The sequence below is a fragment of the Triturus cristatus genome, chromosome 2_1 (assembly GCF_964204655.1).
Source record: "Triturus cristatus chromosome 2_1, aTriCri1.1, whole genome shotgun sequence".
NCBI classification, from domain to species: Eukaryota; Metazoa; Chordata; class Amphibia; order Caudata; family Salamandridae; genus Triturus; species Triturus cristatus.
The window spans coordinates 301784014-301806478 of record NC_140581.1 but is presented as its reverse complement, the minus strand read 5'-3'; the positions used below and the strand labels follow the sequence as shown (position 1 = coordinate 301806478).

Below are 22465 nucleotides of genomic sequence, written 5' to 3'. Positions count from 1 at the left end.
TCCGGGCCCCCGAAGCAGTGAGATGCAGAGGGGGAGTGCCACTGTCCTCCGTGTGAGTGGGCAGACAGGAACTGCAGGGCCGGCTCCCGCGGCAGCACGCAAGGGTGCTGACCGAGCGGGGAGCCGGCGGGGGCAGCCGGGGGTGGGCTCCCCGGGCTGCTCTCCAACAACCAAGGCCAGACGGGGTCCCCAGGTGGGACCGGGGCCCCCCACGAAGAGGAGTGGCGCTCGGGGCCCGGGTGGGACCGGGGCCCTGAAAATCCGCAGAGCGGCCGGGGGTTGGCTCCCCAAGCTGTAACACTTACCTGGGGGTCCGGGTGGGACCGGGCCCCTCACCGAGGCCCAGGAAGGCAGCGAAGCACCAGCACCACCAGCGTGGCTCTCTCCGGCAAAGCGGGAGAGCCGCTCATCTATTATTCATAAAAAGGAGCTGAAGCGCCCCATAATGCCTTGCAAGGCATGGGGAATTCCTCGTTTTGGTGCCTGGTGGCCCCCCAGAGGAGGGGGATCACCCTCAATTGTGAAAAGGTGCTGGGAGGAGCTGCTGAAAACACGCAGTCTCCCCCCAGCATGAAGATGAGTCCCTCCTTAAGTTTCCTAGGGATTTGAAAGGAGTAACCCCTCAAGGGCTCAGTTAACATCTAAACACTTTCTAGGCTTAAACTTTTGTTCTATAGCTGAGGGTGTGTTGTGAAATGCATTCCTTAGAGGTGAAGAGGTCTAATTGCACCAGAATTGCATTTATTAACAGTTATTTTTTTTAGAGGGACTGAAGGTCACATGTGTAATGTGAAGTGCTGGTGTACGGTGATATCATAAGCAAAGTGGGGTTATGTTGCCAGTCATTCCTGCTAGGATGTCTGGCTGTATATACCCAATCGTGTGATTTCATCTGTGATGCCTTTAGGAGCTGTAATTGCAATGCATTCTAATGATCCACAAATGTGCTGAGTACTGTCATTATAAAGTGTGCTTCAACATGTATTCTTGCTACTAAACTTAGGTGAAGACCCCAGACTGCTAGCCCTTAAGATATAGAGGTACATACTTTATGGTCAGTAGGAAATGCTCAGTCAGGGTTATGTGTCACCAAGGCAGGGTTACCTATCTTAAATGCTGGTTGAGATAATGGGGGGGGTCGCCACTGGGATGGTGCCAGTGCGCAGGGCCCTCGCTCAAGGTTATGTTCAACTAACTGCATTGGGGGCAAGATGGTGGGCATACATAGGAGTGGTGGTACTAGACCCCACCCTCCCTGCGGGAAGGGTGGAGATGTTATGCAATGTCACTAAGTTATTCCAACAGCTTATGTATATTTGAAAATTGGTGCATAGTATTGAGTAGTGTGTGTGTGTAATAAATGTACTCTTACTTTTATAAAGCAAAGTACAGACTAGACAATCAATTATTGAGTGTTATTTCTGCGCACCTGCAAATGGCGATTACTAGCCCACATCGCTCCCTTGAGTAAACCTCAGACTGCTCTGCAACGCTACCCTCTGAGAGTCAGGCGCTACAATTGGGTGTTTGGTTCCCAGTGAAGGACAAATGTAGTCATGTTATTTGTGCAGGCCTCACAGATACTGCCTCGTTTTCCAACAGCCCCAAATAGCGAAATCGCTATTTGAAAGTGCTTCTTGCATTACATTTAAGGAATCGCAAATTGCGATTCCTTAAATGCAATCGCAATTTGGGAAATCGCATAAAATTGTGATTACCGAAATTACGCATTACAAATTGGTTCATGCATCGCAAAGCCCATTTTGCGATTGCAAACGGCCGATTTTTGGAATCGCACCATTTGCACTCGCAAAAAGCTTTGATGCATGTGCCCCTAAGTGGCATATTTCTTACCCTGGTGGTGCAAGCCAGTGCAGCAAGTCACCTTCTTTATTCAATTCAGTGCATACCTGTCCTCTCCTCCTGCGCTGGTGCCATTTGGCAGCCTAGTGCCAATGCAGGCACCATTGCACCATGGAACAAGAGTGCCTGTGTTGCTGGCAGAATTGTCTTTGTGAAGGAAGGGGCACCTTCCTGCAAAAAACAATCCTGAGAGGCTTTTTCCTCTTTCTACAAATAGAAAGAGGAAAACACGAGGAGAAATAAACATATTTCTCCTTGTTAAGCTTCACCTGGGAAGACGTATATTTTTGGCACATCCCCAGGTTTACAAGTTCTTGTAAATCTGGGGATGCATCAAAATCCATGAATGTTGCATGGGAACAACCACACAACACCCATGGAAACTACTCCCTGGAGCAGATTAATGCAACACAGCGATTTGTGCTACGCTACATTATTCGAGATTTATGAAGCCACGTAGGGCCACGCAAGGTGGCCTTGTGTGGCTTCATAAATCTAATTTATCATTTGCATTGCTCTTTCATCACATTGTGGGGTGCAAGAGCAAAGCCAAGGGGCTTGTAAATATGCCCCAAAGTTCTTAATACAATCTGAACAACCATTGTCTACTGGCAGAGTAGTCTATAGTGAACGTATGTGGTGTTATCCATGTGGCAGCTTTGACAATGTCAGCCAGGGGGATGTTGCAGAAGATAACTATCGTGACATCTTTTTGTATGTGGAGTGTGCTCTTGGGGACATGGGAGTGTGTGTTTTGCACTGGTTAGCAAGTCTGGATACACCTAACTATCCATCCCATAATACCTAATTTAGAGTAGGGGTGCCCATTGTAGGATTTAGTAAAGGCTATAAAAAGTTGGCTTGTTTTATGAACGAATGTGATCCTGTTAGTCTAGTACATGAGCACACTTTGAGGTCTAAAGTATGGAAGCCCTTTAAGCTACAGAGTCTGGATGCAGGAACTGGGATGGTGCCAGTGTGCATGGCCCTCGCTCCAGGTTATGTTCAACTAACTGCATTGGGGGCAAGATGATGTGCATACATGGGAGTGGTGGTACTAGACCCCACCCCCCCCCGTGGGAGGGGTGGAGATGTTATGCAATGTCACAAAGCAATTGTATATTTGTAAATTGGTGCATAGTATTGAGTAGTGTGTGTGTTTAATAAATGTACTCTTACTTTTATAAAGCAAAGTACAGACTGGAAAATCAATTATTGAGTGTTATTTCTGCGCATCTGCAAATGGCGATTACTAGCCCACAACATCTCCCTTGAGTAAGCCTCAGACTGCTCTGCAACGCTACCCTCTGAGAGTCAGGCGCTACAATTGGGTGTTTGGTTCCCAGTGAAGGACAAATGTAGTCATGTTATTTGTGCAGGCCTCACAGATACTGCCTCGTTTTCCAACAGTAGTCTAAAAAGAAAAGTAGGGATGATCATGGGAGTACTCTATAAACTGTGATGATGGAATGGCGTGAGCCAGCCAGTGTTTCAGTTCATTTAGACGTGGATACGGGTTACTCCCCAAGGAAGTATTGAAGCTCATGGTCTGTGTTCAAGCCCTCTTCGACACTTTTAAGTCTCATAATCCATAGCGTATCTTTCCTCCTAAGTGTAAATTCCTTATTACCTCCCCTTGGGTCTTTGGGTGTGACATCAAAACCATAAAAGGCGAACGTTCCATGTGTGCTCTGAGAGTTAAATTCAGCTATGTGTGTGGCTATAGGATATCTGCTGTCCCCTTGCTTTACAGCCCTCATGTGTTCCCCAATGCGCTCTTTGAGGCTCCTGATGGTTCTTCCAATGTACTTAGACCACACTTACACAAAATATGTAGTGTATGCTATTGAGTGTAACAGGTGATGTTGTTGTCAATTTTGTACACCCTATTGTTAGGTCCCCTACATTCTTTCTTTCTGTCTTTGGCCCATCTGCATATGGAGCAGTGGCCGCATTTTAAAAAGCCCAAAGTGTGTTGGGTGAGCCAGTTTGGTGTTTGTTCCACTTTTGGGTAGCTAGGGCTACCCAAAGTGAAAGGTGAAAGGTAATCTCAGGCCTTGATGTTGTAAATCACTGCAGTGTCTTTTCTGCCGTGAGTAAGGTTTTAAGACATTGGGGGCCGTCGGGGAGATTAAGTGAGCTACTGTCCAGATTCACATGATGCTGAGCTGAGCTGCCACCAGCGCTAGGGATCGAACCATGATTCCTGTGCTCCGGAGTCAGCTGCTCGGACCACTGCGCCACACCTCTCCTTTCTTTTTTGCATTAGAAAGTACAGGAAGTACACTCATTTGCCTCATTGGTGTGGGAGCACTATGACTCTCTCTTTATGAGGAGTTCCTGAGCTTCTCCTTCCAGAAACCAGAGATGGTCTCAGCAGAGGACACGGTGGTGGTAAGGGACGCCGGGAAGTGTGGTGTGGTACTCAAGGCAGTAACGTTATCTTCTGATTGCAGGTTACCTCCTCCGAAAGTAGGAGGACATCCGCTAGTCTACCCCCGAAAGACATTATGTGATGGGGGAACTCATGGCAAGTCATTGACTGAAGGTAGATTTGCTACTATTGGAGCTGCCTCTACCTTTGCCAAGGTTGTTGCCCCTGTTTCTGCCTCTAGTATAATGCCTGCTGGCTTGAGAGTCCTGAATAGACTGCTGTTGGTGCTGGTAACCTTGGGTCTGACTGAGTGGAGTGGTTTTGGGTATACCTCTAAACTACTGTCTTTGAAAAGCAGTTTTCAGACATGTAGCCTGAGGGCACCATTGGACTTAGCCGTCTTACTGATGTTTTCATTTTGTTTCTATCATTTCATCGATCTGCGGGCCAAAGAGGTGCTACCCATCAAGTGGAAGACCGAGGAGGTGTATGGAGCTTTTGATGCCTGGGGTGTTGATTTCTTGGCAAGTGGTATATTCTTCATCTAGAGTGCAGCTAATATTAGCAGTGGAGATGACCTTTCCCCTGGCATTTAGCTCTTGTCATCTCTTTCTATGTGTCTTAAGGTGGTGCTCCAATTCCTCCAAGTCATATTCTTAAGAGCGAGTAAAAAGAAACACAAAGTTGGAAATGTACCAATAGGTAGCAGTATCAATGCCATATGCTTGCCAGCAACTGCAATGAGCTTGCTTCTTTGTTTGGTGGCAGGAAATCACCTGTTGCTTGTGCTAAAACACATTTTCACACTGTATGCACAACTAAGGAATTTGGGAGGGGGCTGGCCCCAGATATGGAGTGGGTCAGTGTGTAAGGCCCTGTACTTTATATTTACCCTCAACTTGACAACTTAACTGTTTACAGGCTTTTTACAGTTTTCTGGGTCCATATTCGGCATGCCTTTTAGCATGGGGAGAAACTGCTTTGTCCTTTCAGTTTTAGAAAGTGTCCACACAAGGAAATTATCTGTGTCTTGTAGGACATGCATACCCCACTTTGTGGTCTAATGCAGCTCGCTGAATAATGATGTGGGTGGCGGTCCTGTCATTTGGTCGAAACAGTTTGGTGGGGTTGGTTTCTATGTCTTGGTCTTCTTGAGGGCTGACGGTGTAGTCCTCCAAGGGTTACTCCCCATTCCTAAGTATTAGGGACTCATCATGAGGGTCTAGTGGCTACTAAGAGCTGCCTAGGTCTTCGAAAGTATGGACTGACTTCTGCCTTTGAGTCAGGGGATGATGGAAATGGGAGGTGTGGGAAACTTTGGAGATCATGGAGGTGGCAGGGGAGAGGGTGCTTGACTGGGGTAGTGGGCTTGAGCCCTGATCTCTATGTTTCTTGGGAAAGGGAGTCGTGGGTGCCTAGAAAGCCATCTCCTTCTCCAACATGAACTTGCACTTTTTGGGGATGCATGCAAGCCCATGTAGAGGCTTGTATGGAGAAGCCTTGGAAAGGATCTTACGGATGGTCTGGGTGTATGAACAAAGTCCTTTGCTTGTCAGAGAAGCCTGACGGCATGGTTGAATTCAATGCTCTTGGGCTAATGCCTGGCCGGTGCCATTGACCTGCACTTGGTGTTGAAGGTCATTGCTTATTATGGCTTTGCTCAGGGCTTGATGCCAGACTCCCTTGCTAGCAGTGCTCTGCCATGCTTGGCACACTTTTGAGGCCGAGGCTTTTATTAGGTGGCCATTTAGTGCTGGTTTCATATCTGCAAAACTCAACATGGGATTGGTCTGGCGACTAGAAGTTTCGGAGCTGGAGCTTCTGCTTTCTTGGGCTCCTCCTCTGACACAATCACATAGTTGTACATGCCCTGCTCTGCATCAAGGCCCAAAAGGCCTTGCTTTTTCCTCCTCAACTTTGAGTGGGTCTTGTTCACTGAAGATGTCCAGAGTTTCGGGCGACATCCAGTTCAGGAGAGAGACAAAGGTTGCAAACAACATGCTGGTCTGACCACAAATATTTGATTGGGGAACTTGGGCAGAATTGGAATGGTGTATGGTTCATGGCACCCTCACCTTAGCATTATTTGACGATACAACCTGCACTGCCTTGGAGGTTGGTGACCGTTTGTCTGTGCTGGAAGTAGGGTCATGTGGCACAGACAGTCATTGACCACCAGTCAACAAAGGAATGGCTGTGCAGTGGGAGAAGGTTCTCCAGTGGTCTTCCAAGTTATTGGTAACAAAATCTTTCAGCCCTTATCCCAAAAAGGTAATGAAAAATCATCGATCTTGGAAGTCATACTCAAAACGTCCAAACCCAATAGCGGAAGAAACAATCTGAGGTGGATCCTGTATCCTCATGCATTGTGGATTATGGGAGAATTCAAAAAAGGTCTTCTGACTCTGAACCTCTTCGAACAAAAACAAGTTGCTAACATCGGGCAGAGCAATAGATAATGTGGCTATACACAGCATGTGTATCTACAGGCACACATTACAAACATCTTATTTCATCATTAAATATATTTAGAGAGAGATATTTATGATCGCAAAGATATTTCTATAAACGCATCTATTTAGGAAAATTTTAACTTGGACTGTGAAAAGCTTGAAAGATAAGTTAAAATGCCAGCTAGTGAATGGGAAATTTAAATCTATTTTCACAGACATGGGCATTTGGTTAAAATTGAGGCCCAATATCCCTATGTTTAATAGCCTTTAGGCATTATCTGTTCTTGTGTAGTGTTACTTCTGTTCAGTAGAAGAGGGGAAAGATATTGTGCTATTCAGTAAAAGATAATGAAGTTAAAGATAGATTTGACATCAGGGGGATAGTACAACAGATTCAAACAGGGGGAAATCTCTTAACTATTTGTTGGTTCTATGCACCTAAAACTGATGATACAATGTTCTTCTGAGAAGTCACAAATGTGCTAACAAACTGGAAAACCTAATTATCTGTCTGTGGGGATTTTAGTTTTATATTAGATACAGTTACAACAAACCTTGTTCACCCAGGAAGCATGAAAAATGCTAGGGTGTGTATTAAGGAAATGATAGGCATGCTTGGATTAATTGATCTAGCAAAAAAGGAATATACTTTCTTTTCTATCCCCATAAGTAATACCGCAGAATAGACTAACACCCAATTCAATTGCCAACCAATTTCAAACTGTGATCCATTCAGTGGTCAAATAGAACATGCAGCTGTACAAATCAAGGCCAGTTGGGCAGACAAAAGAAATAAATTGGCAAAGTGGACCTTTCCTTTATATAACAATTGAAAACTTTTCTGAATAATGAGAGATCTGTTGCTTGTGTACTTGTGTGATATTCATTGAAAGAAGATTATTGATCAAATAAAATAAAATCTGCAGGGAAGAGGAAAATATTCTAAGATGCAAGTTGAATTTCCCAATGCAGGAGCTTTCAAAGGCTGTATTTCCTAATAAAGAAAATAGTAACTATGTATGCCAGCAGGTACGCAAAACTAAAGATCAAATTAAAGCATAGCACTTAGCTAGAATAGCTCAGTAGGCTCAAAGAAGAATATTAGAGTTTTTGAACCGGATGGGGAAATCAGGGTGAATGCTAGACTTTACATTTAAAGTACAGATACAATACAGATCATATAATATACTGTAGGATGTTGAATAAGATCTTAGTGATAGGACTGGATGTACCCGCTTCACCATTCTAACACAGATTTATTTACAGGTCGAGATACATCTTTTCGTATGAACATGGCCAAGCGGTTGATGGAGCTTCGAGTGTCATAGCAGTTCCTTTAAGAGGTGATGTGTTGAACGAATATCCTTCCAATATTTATAAAATGGGTAAAATATATCTATTAACACCCAATAACTACAATCCTGATCAATGGGAAACTAACCCACTCATAGCGATTCAGGAAGGTATGTGGCCAGACTGCACTTCATCACCATCATTATCTTGACTTTATATGGAACCTTAAATAAGGAAGCTAAAGGGTTTCATTCTCTCTGTTATTTGTACAGGATTTTAAGTCAGGATTACAGGCTACATAGATGGTGTCTCAGTTTCCACCTTCAATGTGGGTACAACAATCCAAAATGTATACAATTTAGCTTCTGAATTTGGAACTGGATCTGACTACAGGCTGAACTATGCGAAATTGCAGATATTGCTAGTATGTGGTAGCCTCCCAAGAGTTCAATGTGTTGTTTGGAAAGCCAGATACTTGTGGGTTACCATGATGAATAAATGCAAACTAGCATTTAAGACTAATTACGGACAGATGTATGAAGAATATAACCAGAATAGAATCACTTGCCCATATCATTAGTAAGAAGTATAAATGTGGTCCAAATGGCAATACTTGGGGGTTACCATGATGAATAAATGCAAACTAGCATTTAAGACTAATTACGGACAGATGTATGAAGAATATAACCGGAATAGAATCACTTGCCCATATCATTAGTAAGAAGTGTAAATGTGGTCCAAATGGCAATTTTTTACAAGCTCCTATTTCTAGTCTTTTCCTTTCCCTTGTACATTTCTAAGACTTACTGACAGAAACTAGACACATTGTTTTCAAGAGTTAGATGATGTAATAAGTTTAGAGGAGAATCATACAAGATACCCCGAGAAGTGGGTGATCTCTTTCAGGTTGGAACAGCAGGAAAAAACTTGTATTTGCTGTCATTAAATACTGAAGCCAACGATCCAAGTTATATATGGTAAGTTCTGCTGAGAGCGAAAAGAATCCTTGCACCATTCCACCTAAGAGTGTTGCAATAAAAAACTTTTGATTTGTGTACCTCTGCTGGCAGGATTAGACAATTAGGAGTGTCAATTCAATTGCCAACCATAGTTGCCCTAGGTGTGCTACAGAGATGTGATTGGGTTAATACGTTTGTGTCTTGCCTTTTACTAGAGACCAATTGGAAGAATATATATTCAGCACTAAATTATATGACAGGAATTAAATGCAAACTAGATGCAACTATTATTAATATTTTTTGAACTAATGCAAATCCTATGTTTCTATATGCCATCACAATTGCTAGGAACCTAATTACCCGATTATGGAAAAATAAAGAGGCTCCCTCCTAGGATTTTTAGAGAGAAATAAAGGAGGCACATTCTTTTGATCTGCAAGGCCCAGAGGCAAAAGATAGTCTGAAGATGTATGAACAGATCTGGGAAGATTTTAAATAAAAGTTTTGATTTCAACATCAGAAATGGACTAAATGGACTTTAGTGTAATACTTAAATTCTGAAAAATATTTTAAGAATGGGCTGCAATATTTATATTCAAATGATTACCTGAACTGAGATTTAAGTAACTTTAAATTAATGAGTCTTTATTTGGTATTACTGTAGAACAGGATCACAATCAAAAAGGGAGAAAAGGTATTCACTTATTTTATGTTCTGAGATATTCACTAAATTCCATGAATTTTGTGGATGTGGAATTTCTCACACTTTTTCTCTGCAGGGAACTGGTTCCAGCAGAAAATTTCTTGTGGCAACATATTCTCTTCAGTCAAGTTCCCTAGCCAGTGTCTTGTGTGACTTTTGAACCCAAGGTATGCCTGCGAGTTAAATGTTTACCTCAAGAGAGTTTTGTGAATTTGTTCGATTTTTTGCTCAATTTTCATAAAATTTAACAATATTTAACAAAAAAGATTCACAATTCTCCACACTAATGCAGAGAAGGTCAAAAATATCTGACTGAAATTTGCTCCTTGATGATTATTATTCTCAGATTATGTGAAAGGTAAGCAACAGCAGACGTACAAGGCATATTTGAGAGGAGTTGCCAGAAGTGCATTCCCAAATTGTGTGGGCCTTACTCAAGAAAGATCTCTTCGAGGTCTATTTCTTGCTAAAATGTGGGATGTTAAAGATCTTTTGCTTTTGAGTCATAGTTTTTATACACCTCTAGACCTCGTTATGTTTTTTAGGGAGGTATCCAAGAGGTGTAAGGCTTTAGGAAAGTAATTCTCATAGTGCATTAGGATGTAATAGTTAGCCTATCAAGCAAAGCAGGAGTATGTGTAATATATTCACTTTGTTGTGTTATTCAGAAATCTCGTGGCAGCATGTAGGACAGCTCTCAGTGGAGGTAGTCTGCTTTTGTGGGTGCTGGTGAGGAGGACCGATGCTTTTGTTTGTTTCCTCAGGTGATGAAGCAAGATATGATGTACTTCTGAGTTTTATGGTGAGACACATATTTAGAGTACCTCTTCATTTTTTAACCTTGCTGGACTTATGGTCAGAATACTGGCACTTTCCGGTGAGAAGGAGATGTCTTGGCACACAAGTAAGCAAAAGCAAAAGGTGCTGGTACTGATTTTCCAAGAAATCAAAATGTTTTTATGTATGATGTGTCTTTTTGTGGGTATTAAAATAACTTACTCTGACACTGCATTCTGTCAAAGTGCCATTTTGAATCTACCCCGCATTTAGCAACAGAACTGCCGACTAGATTGTATCCATCTGCGCAGGTGTAGGTAACACTTGTCCCAGCTGGGTACTCCGGACTAGAGTCCTGCAAAACAAACACAAAAGAAAGCCCTCAGCAGTGAATAAGTAAAACAGGATCACCAGACGAAACATGACATTGAGCTTTTACTGGGCCTTGGTAGTGGCCTCCCTGCTCCCAAGAATGACAAATACCTAAAAAGTTCTTTGTTGGCATCTCTGGTCATAAATCTTTAACCTGATGGTGAGCCTTTCAAGAAAGAGAATCGCAAGCAATGTACAGCAACAGTTTGCAATGGTAGCATACATATTTAAATAATAACTGACCGAGGAGTACCAATGTCTGTCAGTGCTCGAGTGCAGGCGAAACTGTGATGCACAAACTATGCGCCAAAGATTTCAGACTCTGCTTCCCAGTCCTCATTTAATTCACAGCTTGATTTGCATATATATTAAGTAATTTTGATATCATATGAAACCAGCTGCTCGGCAATGCAGAGCTGTGTAATGTGAGGAACATATTAGAATCTCAGGTGAGTCTCAGATGGTTGAGGACATTGGAATGTGGTAGCACATATCAGGTGGTGTTTGTCACTGGTTTGCTTTGGGATGCTGCAGGTTATAAAGTTCTGGCAGGTTGAGAGGGAGAAAATTACACTTCTTCAACCCTTTGATGGGATACAATGTGACCGAGAGGATGTTCTTTAGTAACTCAAATTGCACCTGTAGGGTAAGAGAGAGTGAGTATTTGAAGCATGGTTCTGAAGTAAGAATAAAGGATGTAACATTTGATTTTCAAAAGGAACGAGAGCTGTTACCATGCTTCAAACTGGAGTATAAAACCAATATATCAATCAATAAATCAGGGTTCTTATAAAGCACAACTACTTACCCGTAAGGGTCTCAAGGCGCTGAGTAGGGTGAGAGGTGGGTGGGTCTGCAATTCCGTCCAAGAGTCAGGTGTTCATGGTTCAGAGCTATGTATATACTTATATATCTCAAGCCTATCACCAAGAGCCACCTGACAACAGTCTAGAAACTTTAGAATACATAAACTCATCAACCATGCCCATGTATACTGGCATAATAAATGAATACATGTGGTTTAGGAGTTTGAGAGATGGCTTAGGTGTTTTTACATTGGTTAGTTGATTATTACGTTCCTGTATTGCAGATGATTTTAAGTCAAATCTATGAGGCAGAGGGAGACTATTGCATAGTCCTCCAATAGTTCTCCACGGGTCCTCCCTTACGCATTCGTGGATCTCTTGACTAGCAAGAGCTTGTCTCTAAATTGTGCAGAACTGTAAAGATATGGTTAATTTCTTTGCTTGTTAATCCACCTAGAAATGACTGCCTTGTCAATAACCAAGTATGCTTTTAAGAGAATGCTGGCTGGTACGGGAAATAGTGTTGGTCCGAATTTTAAGATCTGTGACCCAGGAATTTTGTCCTGTGCAAGGACAAGGCGGAAAGGACCACTGGAACTGTAGCAATGAGTCAAGAGTCAAGTGGGCAGCATAAACGTGGATTTGGTGGAGTTCCCCTTTAGCTAAACAGTTGAAGTCCGTCATTATCCCACAGATGGATGCGCTTTTAAATATGTGCAACTTCAGGCTCTCCATGAGCTCCAGACAGCGTGGCCACTCTCAATCCACATACTGTTTCCCACAAGGTGAGCACCGCATTTGAAGTGCTCTGTGGCCCCCTTCCTCTGGGGTGGTGCGGTCTTAGCGGCGGGACGTCCGCTTAAACACACTGCTCGATGGGGTCTTGTCCAACAAATAAGCCGCACTCGGAAACAGCATCGCTTTACCCCAAAAGAAGCTTTCTTATCGGTATGAGTAGCCAAGCAGTCCAGAAATTCTTAGCACCTGACCGCTGCCAACGCATTTCGAGAATGTCTCTTCATCAGGGCTGATGCGGTCAAAAAGCGCATACCCGGCTTCAACTTCCTTTTATGCGCTATCGTACGTCATACGGAACGCTCTGTATGAGAATTACATTGCAGTAAGGGAGTTGAAGTCCATCATTATCCCACAGATGGATGCGCTTTTAAATATGTGCAACTTCAGGCTCTCCATGAGCCCCAGACAGCGTGGCCACTCTCAATTCACATACTGTTTATCACAAGGTGAGCACCGCTTTTGAAGTGCTCTGTGGCCCCCCTTCCTCTGGGGTGGTGCGGTCTTAGCGGCAGGACGGCTGCTTAAACGCACACTGCTCCATGGGGTCTTGTCCAACAAATAAGCCGCACTAGGAAACAGCATCGCTTTACCCCAAAATAAGCTTTATTATCGGTATGAGTAGCCAAGCAGTCCAGAAATTCTTAGCACCTTACCGCTGCCAACGCGTTTTGTGAATGTCTCTTCATCAGGGGATGAATACCGATAATAAAGCTTCTTTTGGGGTAAAGCGATGCTGTTTCCGAGTGCGGCTTATTTGTTGGACAAGACCCTTATCGAGCAGTATATATATATATATATATTACCTACTGGCAGTCGCCAGTAGGTAGTTATAGTTAGGACCGTGTTTCCATAGGAAATCTCAAAATTCTATTTTGAATAACTTTGGCGCCGGTTGACGAATCCTCGCGAAATTTTCAAAACTAATGGGGCGCTCCGCTCAGCTCCTACCCTGATAGTTTCGGGGTGATTCGTCAAGTGGGGGCCGAGAAAAAAGGGGGGTCCCAAAACGCGTTTTCCCCATGCATTTTTCCATAGGGACTTTAGTCGCAGCTACAGCCCGAACGGCTGAACAGAATTATGTGAAATTTGGCAGAGAGGTAGCCATAAGGTCCATGAAGTGCCTTTTGCAGGTTTGGTGTAAATCTGTTCAGTATTTCCTGAGAAATTAGCATTTAAATTAATATATATATCTGTAAGCGCGCAGCGTGCGCGCACTGAGCAAGTCCTGTGCGCGCACCCTGGCGTGCACGAGCGCACTTCTGATTGGTTCTTAGATGTCAGTAAACATTCGAATCGGTGGAAATCAGGAATCGGCGGCCGCCATTTTGTCTCTCGCATAAAGAGGGGGTGATAAACAAAGGGGGAGAACGTGAAAAGGGGGCAGAGTGGGGAGATATTGACCCACTATTCATTGTAGAGGGGTGACAGTAGGACCTTGTAGGGCAAAAAAAAAGATTTATATTTTGAAAAAAAATATCGCCGAGTGCGCGCACCCAGCGCGCACCCGAAAAATTTTTCAAAACAAAAAAATTATAAAAATTCGCAATTAAGTGAAAATCTCCCAAAAATACATACAACCTAAGAAGAAAAGAAGACTCAAAATGTATAAATGACTTCAACCCAGTCATTTTATCCATGTGGAATGCTAACATGGATATTCAGTATGTGGCAGACAATTCTATTGCTGTTGCTCGGTATGTCACATCTTACATCACTAAATCTGAGAAAACAGAATTGAAGGAAATGTGGGAAGAGATTTCTCACGAGAAGACTGTCAGTAAGAAGCTGTACAGTTTCAGTTTAAAGATGTTATCGCATCGAGAAATTGGATCCTACGAATGCTCAGATAGGTTATCATCTGCAAGTCTTTACTCGAAATCCAGAAGAATAATTTGGGTAAGCTTAGGCCTTGCAGGAATGAGAAATCGGGTACTGAAATCTGTTGGAGAAATTGAATATTTGGCCGAGAATGACCCAGAAAGTACAGATATTTTGAAAACAAACATGTTGGACACATATTACCCAAAAAGAAGTCATCATCTTGAGAACATGTGTCTCTATGAAGTGCTGCAGAACTACATTTTTTCACGGAAAGCCACAGAAGACATCAACAATGGAAAATATAAAGTCATTGGTGAGGAAGGATGTTTGGTGAAGCAAACAAAAGGAAGTTTGATAAATCACAGGAAGCTGAGTTGCGACACTACTGACAAAAAGGAATTTTACTACTTGGCTCTTTTACAGCTGTTTAAACCATGGCGTTCAGAGGACGAACTACTGGGAGAATTTCAAAGCTATGAAGATTCTTTTAATGCTAGCAAAGACAGCATAGAATGCAGTACTTTCACAACTTATGTCCAAATGTTAAATGAAGAAAATGAACAGGAAGCAAAAATTGCAGCTGAAGTAGCTAGAGACAGTTCTCAAGACAGCCAAAGTTCAGGAACACTTAGTCAAGATCCCCTAGGAGAACCAATTGTAGAAAATGAAGCTGCAGTAGCCATGACTGAAGTAGAAACGGCTATGAATCAAGCACAGGAAGATTCAATCGACTTACTAAATCTGGAACAACAACTGAATGAAGAACAAAAACAAATTTATGAAGAAGTCACCAAAAAAATTGATCATGGATTACTACATGAAAAAAAACAGTGCTCATGCACATCATTTGAACCAATCAGGATGTATGTGAGTGGACAAGCTGGAACTGGTAAAAGTTTCTTAATAAAAGTCATCAGAAGCTACCTACAGCAAAAAACAGCTTCAAATTTGTCTTGTGTGGTAACTGCTCCAACTGGGTTAGCAGCCTATAACATAAAAGGAATTACCTTACATCGCTTGCTAATGTTACCAGTGGAGCATGAGAACAAAATAGAATACCACAAGCTAACTGGAGAAGCATGCTTCGAAGTTTCAAGAGTGTTGAAGAAGATGCAAGTACTCATTATTGATGAGGTGAGCATGGTTTCAAACTTAATGCTTGCCTTTGTGCATTTAAGAATGCAACAAATTCTTAAGAGAGACTATGACGTGTTATTTGGAGGTAAACACGTCATAATTTTTGGAGATCTTTTACAGCTCACTCCAGTTAAAGGACAACCAGTGTTTAATACTGTGACACATGAAGACACGAAGAAGTCATTAGGAAGCATTGGTAATGCGAATATTTGGTCGTTCTTTGAGTACAAAGAACTCACTACCAATATGAGACAAGCAAACGACGAAGATTATGCAAGTATTCTGAAAGATATCAGAATTGGACTACTCACAGAAGTTGGCAAAAAAGCATTACAGAGTAGGATGCTACATAATTTATTTCCAAATGAAGAAATAGTTGCAGAGAAAATATACAAGAACATTGCTGAAAAAAATACTGTAATCTGCTTAATGCCAACACTACGTGAGTGCTCAATATTCAATGAGGAACTTTTAAAATTGGCAAAGGAAGAGATTAAGAAAATGGAAGCAGAGGACCAAATTCAGCATGAAAGAATTACTTTTACATTAACAGGCAAACTGAAAAATAAATTGGATTCACTAGAGAAGAACATTTCCAAAACAGCTGGATTAGAAAAAAATCTATATGTTTGCATGAATTGTCGAGTGATTTTAAGGAGAAATTTGGATGTAGAAAAAGGTTTAGTGAATGGAGCTATGGGAAGAGTTGTGGGTTTCATTAATTATCAGAAAAAAGAAGGAATTGAATGTTTAAAAATAAAATTTGATCAGATAGAAGAAGTTAAAGACATTTGTCGTTGTTCAGTTCGTTTCATGCTTGTGAAAGACTTATATGTGCGTAGAAAGCAGTTTCCATGTTCTCTAGCATATGCTGTAACTATTCACAAGTCTCAAGGATTGACTGTAGATAGTGCTTTTGTAAACATTGGTTCTACTGTGTTCAAAGAAGGTATGGCATATGTTGCTCTGTCACGAGTAAAAACATTATCTGGTTTATTTATGATAGACTTTGATGACTCAAAAGTTAGTGCTGATACAAACTGTGTAAAGGAGTATAATAGATTAAGAAGAACCTATGCTCCTCATTTAGGACAGTATCCTGTGATTGAAAAACATGTTGTTTCTCGGAAAAGGAAATTTGAAAATATCTGTAATGTGGATGAACAGAACAAAAAAAAAAGGACAGTGATGTGATAGCAAGGAAAAAGAAAAAGGACAGTGTTGAAGAGGTTGTTGGTTGCCATTTTGAAAATAGCTCTGGTGTCAACTGCTATGCAAATGTAGTGCTGAATGTTGTATTTTATCTTGAAAAGTTGCTAGAACAGATAATAGTAAATCATGGAAAAAGATTGTGTTCTCTGCTGAGTCTCCTTTTTGAGAAGCTGAGTACTGATAAAACTGAAATAGAAAGTGCTACTGATGTTAGAAATCTTTTAGATGTGTGGTTCTACACAGTTTAAAGAAAATGTCCAGCAAGATGCACAGGAATTCTTAATATATATTTTGAGTGTACTTGAAGATGAAGGAGTAGAAGTAGAAAACTTATTTGGTGTCTGTTACAAATGGGAACATTGCTGTGAAAACTGTATGAACACATGTAGTAGTAATGTTGATTCAGAAAGGTTCATATTTTTACCATTACCACAAAGTAAATCAGTGACTTTTAGTAAATTAGTTAAAGATGCCAATCACAACATGGAATGTTCTGAATGTAAATCTGACATGTTTTCCACATTATTTTTACAGAAATATGGTCAGTATGTAATTTTAATGATGCAACGTTGTAGAGCTGATGGTTCAAAATTGGATACTTTAATAAAGAAGTTTACAGGACAACAATTATCAATTTCTGGAAAAACTTTTGTTACAGTTGCAATAATTTTTCATGAAGGACCTACTGTAACTTCTGGACATTACACAGTTTATCTTAAATGTGAAAAAGGCTGGACACTGTGTAATGATTCCCAATTGATTTTCAAGCAACGTTTGCCTTATGATTTACCCAATTCTTACTTAATTTTTCTGAAACCTAAATTTTGAAAAATAAAAACTGCATCTGAAGAAAGCATTTTTTGTAATTTTAAAGGATTATAATTGAAGATATCACTTAAAAAGGATTTTGAAATTACTATTTGGCCTAAAGGAAAAGTAATAAAAACAATTGTGGAGTCCTTTGACAGAAATTATTTTGGCATGTGTGCTTTTGCGACGAGGTTTAAAGACGGTTTATCTAGAAAAATTTTATTCATCTAGAAAAGTACTTGTAATATATATGTAATATTTCTAACAAGGTATATTTTAGTGAGGATAGTTTTTGGGCTTTTTTTAAACATTCTTTCAGATTGTTTTTTTTTTGCCCGCTGTTAAATGATGAATACAATTGTTTTCACTATTTTAAGTGAAAATTAAAAAATTCTGAAAACAGCAAAAAAAGGGCAAAAAATTGCTTTGTAAAATATGTAAAAACAAGTAATGCTTTTTGTAATGTATTTTTGAATATTAATACTTTTTTCCTTTTTTTGCAGAACTAAAATAAAAAATAAAAAAAGAAATTCTGTTCTTTTGCAAAATACTAAAAAAAAATTTTTTCAAAATATTTTTTTTTTTTTAAAAAAGTGAAACATATTTGTATTTCTCAATCCTCCCTTTTCATGCTTCCATTTCTTCACCTCTTTTTGTACATTTAATTAAAAAACATAAAAAAAAAAATTCAAAAAACATCCTTGGGTGCGCGCAAATTTCTGAAGCCCACTGGAGGGTTAAAATGCCATAACGAAATGGAAGCATTAATCAGCCTGACAAGATTACGGACCGCACCATGGGGAGTTAATGGACACTACAACTACCGGCATACTGCTCACCTGGGAGCACATGTAAAAGTGGCAAATACTGGTTGGGTGCTTTCCGTTCTTGCCAGTCTTCCCCCTATGAGAAAGGAGCACGTTTGCTCCGAAACGCGTCAGGGAAAGGAATTAATTAGAGATGTCAGCATCGGTTTCAAATAAAAGGTTTTGTCAAACCGTCCTCTGTGGTGTAGCGTCCTTGGAGCTCTGGTCACCTTTGGAGACATATTAACACGGCAGCCCAGCTGTGTAAGGATCGCACCACCTGTTGAGAAAATAATACAGGACTGCGGGGTTGGGAATTGTCCCGAGCCAAACGGCAGCACAGAGAACTTTTGCAATTAAAACAGGTACTGAATTTCTGAAGCCCACTGGAGGGTTAAAATGCCATAACGAAATGGAAGCATTAATCAGCCTGACAAGATTACGGACCCCACCATGGGGAGTGTTAGACCTGGCATCTTTGGCGTGGTTACCCCTGACTTTTTGCCTCTACCTCCTGTATTTTTGATGCTGTGCTGGATTTCGTTTTTGCTGGTTTAGATGCTTTGGGCACTTTGCCACTGCTGATCAGTGTCAAAGTGCAAGTGCTCCCTTGGTAAATTGTCATATTGATTGGTTATCCATGATTGGTATATTTGTTTCACCTGTTAGCCCCTAGTAAAGTGCACTGCGTGTGCCAGGGCTGGTGATTCAAATGCTACTAGTGGGCTGCGGCACTGATTGTGCCACCCACAGGAGTAGCGCTAAAATGATGTCTTAGGCCTGCTTGCAGTGCCTATGTGCAGTCCAGGACTGCCATGTCGACCTGGCCAGTGTACCCACTGACCAGGCCTTATCCTTCCCTTTCTGTACATGTCAGGCATCCCTATGGTGGCCCTAGGTACCCCCCTGGGCTGGGTGCAGTGTATCTGAAAGGTAGGGCATGTACTGAGGTGTGTCACATGCCCTGGTAGTGAATTACAGCCATTTTCGTTTTTCACTGCTGAGAGGCTATCTTGCCCATAGGATAGAATAGGGAAGGCTGGTTACATGCCTATCTTCCCATAAGGACAAGATAGAAAATCCAAGTTTGGTATCTCTGTGTTCAGAATTTAATTATACATCTTTTTAGCAAGATGGTTTTTAAATTCACTGTGTGAGAATAGCACTTTTTAGAAAGTAGCTATTCTCCTGTTTAACCTTCCTGTGCGCCTGTGTGCTGGTTGGCTGACTGGTGTCATGTGATGGGCCAGGTGGCTCCAGGAGCCTGGATGAGTCAGCAGCAGGGTGAATAGGGAGATCTGCTTTAGATGGGTGGGAGGAGTAGTCCCTGGGTTTGAATAGGGCTGCCCCTGCCAGCACAAAGCTGGCTCCACCCCCTGCTGGCCAGGCTGAGGACTCTGCCTCTGCTGGCACAAAGAAGGCTCCACCTCCTGCTGAGCGTCTAACGACCCTGCCCCTCACTCTGAAAGGAACCAGGTGCTCCAGAGCAGAGCACACCCAGGAACCGGTTTGAGCAGGGGAATCCCCCCACTGGAACAAAGAGAGACAAAGACTTGGAGGGGTATAAGAAGAGGACCCCAGACGCCTAAACTTTAGATCACTTTGGAACTAAGAAGAAACCTCTGCCAAGGAGAAAGCTGAAAAGGACTGAAGAGGAGAAGACTGCCTGCTTGCTGTTTTGCTTTGCTGCCAAGGAGAGGGGAAGGACTTTGTTGTGTCCCCTTCTTTTGATTCTGATCTCCAAAGGGCCTGAGAAGAGCTGGCTCCCTGTTAAGAAGTCCCAGGAACAAAAGGACTTCACCACCAGCTCCCATGGAACTCTGCTGAGGGAGTTCTGACCTGTCTTGGAGTGCTTGCCCAGTCTTGGGGCCTCAGGAGGTCGTTTTGCTGTTTTGGGAGCTGGGAAGCAGAAGCGTGAAAAAGAGTAACTGGTACCCAACGCATCATCCGATTGCGTGTCGCAAGAACGAGAGTGCGTGGAAAATTTCATCGCGGCACCATCGCAACACGCAGGGTCCCCGCATCGCCGAGTGCATCGAGCATCGTCCCGAAGTGTGAAGATTCCTGACATTGAGAGGGTCGTCGCAGAACCAGTTTGCGGGCCGCACCACTGCCGGTGCGTGAAAGTATCCAGTCATCGTGTGCGTCGACGCAGAGTCCCGTTCCGTGGCGCATCGAGAGTTGCGGCGCCGGAAGTCAACGCTGCGCCGCGCATCGTGCCACATCGAAGAGTTTCGCATCGAACCTGTGCGTGAAGCTTCCCCCTAAGAAACCTACGCAACGAAAGCCAAAGTCATCGCATCCTCCCCTACAGATCGGAGCCGGCGCATCCACCTCTGCTGCGTGAAGCAGGGCTGCTGCAAAGCCTCCCCAGGATCTCAGGAGTATCGCATCGCCTTTGCCATCTTCCTTGTTATAGCTTTTGGGAACCTTATCGCAACTACAGGTACTGTTGGGCACGAAAGTGTCGCATTTTGTGCATTGAGAGTCGCATTGTGCAAGACACTGACTTTTACATCCTGGAGTACTTTCTGCAAACTCTTGAACTATCTTTAAAGTAACCTTTTTGAATTATATGTTGGTTTGTCTGTAGTATTTGGTCTTGTGAAGTTTTTAGTAAAGATACCTTATTTTTCTAAAACTGGTGTGGAGTAAATCTGTGGTGTTTTTACTGTGTTACTGTGAGTGTTGGTACAAATACTTTGCACATTGCCTTTGATAGCCTAGACTGCTCAGGCCAAGCTACCTAGAGGGTGAGCAGGGGTTATCTTAACAGTGTATCTCCCTTTCCCTGACTAGAAGCAAGGGTCCCTACTTGGACAGTGGTACCTACCCTGCCAACTAGAGACCCCCAGATCTAACAGGGAGTTAATGGACACTAAAACTACCGGCATGCTGCTCACCTGGGAGCACATGTAAAAGCGTCAAATACTGGTTGGGTGCTTTCCGTTCTTGCCAGTCTTCCCCCTATGAGGAAGGAGCACGTTTGCTCCGAAACGCGTCAGGGAAAGGAATTAATTAGAGATGTCAGCATCGGTTTCAAATAAAAGGTTTTGTAAAACCGTCCTCTGTGGTGTAGCGTTCTTGGAGCTCTGGGCACCTTTGGATACATATATATATATAATATATTTATACATATATATATATTCCAAACGAAAAGGCGACGTGAGGATTGCCCAGCCATTCGGGTCGGGGCCTGACTAGCGCGTCACCACCTCAATATTTCCAAGCGAAAAACACGTCCTTCTCAGTTCATGCAATCAGGCCCAACCAGTCGTGCTTCAGTACAAAATTCTTTTTTCATGGCAGATCTCAGAGCATTACGCGTTTCGACTTAGAAACAGTCTTAATCATATGCAGCCAAGAAATGTGAGTACGTCCGTTTGTTCTTTTAAACGTGATTTACACAGCAATGAAGGACTACAATGTACCAGCATCACATGTTGAGTATTCCTTAAAGTTGCAGTGGACACATCATTAACATAGTACAGCTTTACAAGAGCCTTTGACTTTTAGTGATTATCTATTGTTAAAATCTATTCACACTGTGCAATCAGAGCAATGAGAATTGGATTTCAGACAACAAAAATGCGATTTCCCAATCAAATGCCAACATGTAATTCATATTTTAATGTAAAGAACAGTTTTGTAAGAGTATATTTTCTTTCACACCACATTTATTATTTTCTGTATTTTTGTAAATTGTTTTATTATACAATACCAATACTGCAATAAATTGATGATTGCTTGTTATTGTTCAAAAGATGTTAGTAGTCATTTGTAATGCCTTATGTTTTGGACAGTTTCTTAGTGAATCAGTGGCATACTGCATTTGTTCTTTAATCTAAGTATATGACCACTTTGGTATGCTGGATTGGTATTTTTGGTAAATCTGAAAATATAGCCCTGCCTTACTTAACAAGTGAACTCCAGTAGGGCCAACCCTCAATGTTTCCTAATCCTGCTATAGGTGCTCCTTTCTTAGTAAAGAGAGCAAGAGTTTCTCTGGTCTAATGACATTTTGGAATGTTCTAGGAATGTTTAGGTTTTCGGGACGCATCTTCTTAAATATTCCACATTTCATAGTTTATTACTCCGTCAACGTCTGACCTTTTTTTCGGGGTTTTACTGCATCTCCCTTTCTACAGCATTCTAATGTTTTTCCCAGATATACCTTTGGTACGTTGTATTTGAACATTGTTTCCTCTGGCCCAATCTCCAGGGATTCCCTTGTCTGCTACCAGTTTAAATATATTTGCTTTTGATGATGTGATCACAGCT

The 22465-nt window shown here is 42.0% G+C and overlaps 1 protein-coding gene across 1 annotated transcript in view; it reads right to left on the bottom strand.

Moving 5' to 3' along the window:
- Positions 1-22465, bottom strand: part of C7 (complement C7) — a 571431-nt gene that overhangs the window by 157340 nt on the left and 391626 nt on the right. The window contains exon 14 of the mRNA XM_085631170.1: positions 10645-10777. Within this exon, the coding sequence (XP_085487296.1) occupies positions 10645-10777 (133 nt within the window). The remainder of the gene's footprint in view (positions 1-10644; positions 10778-22465) is intronic.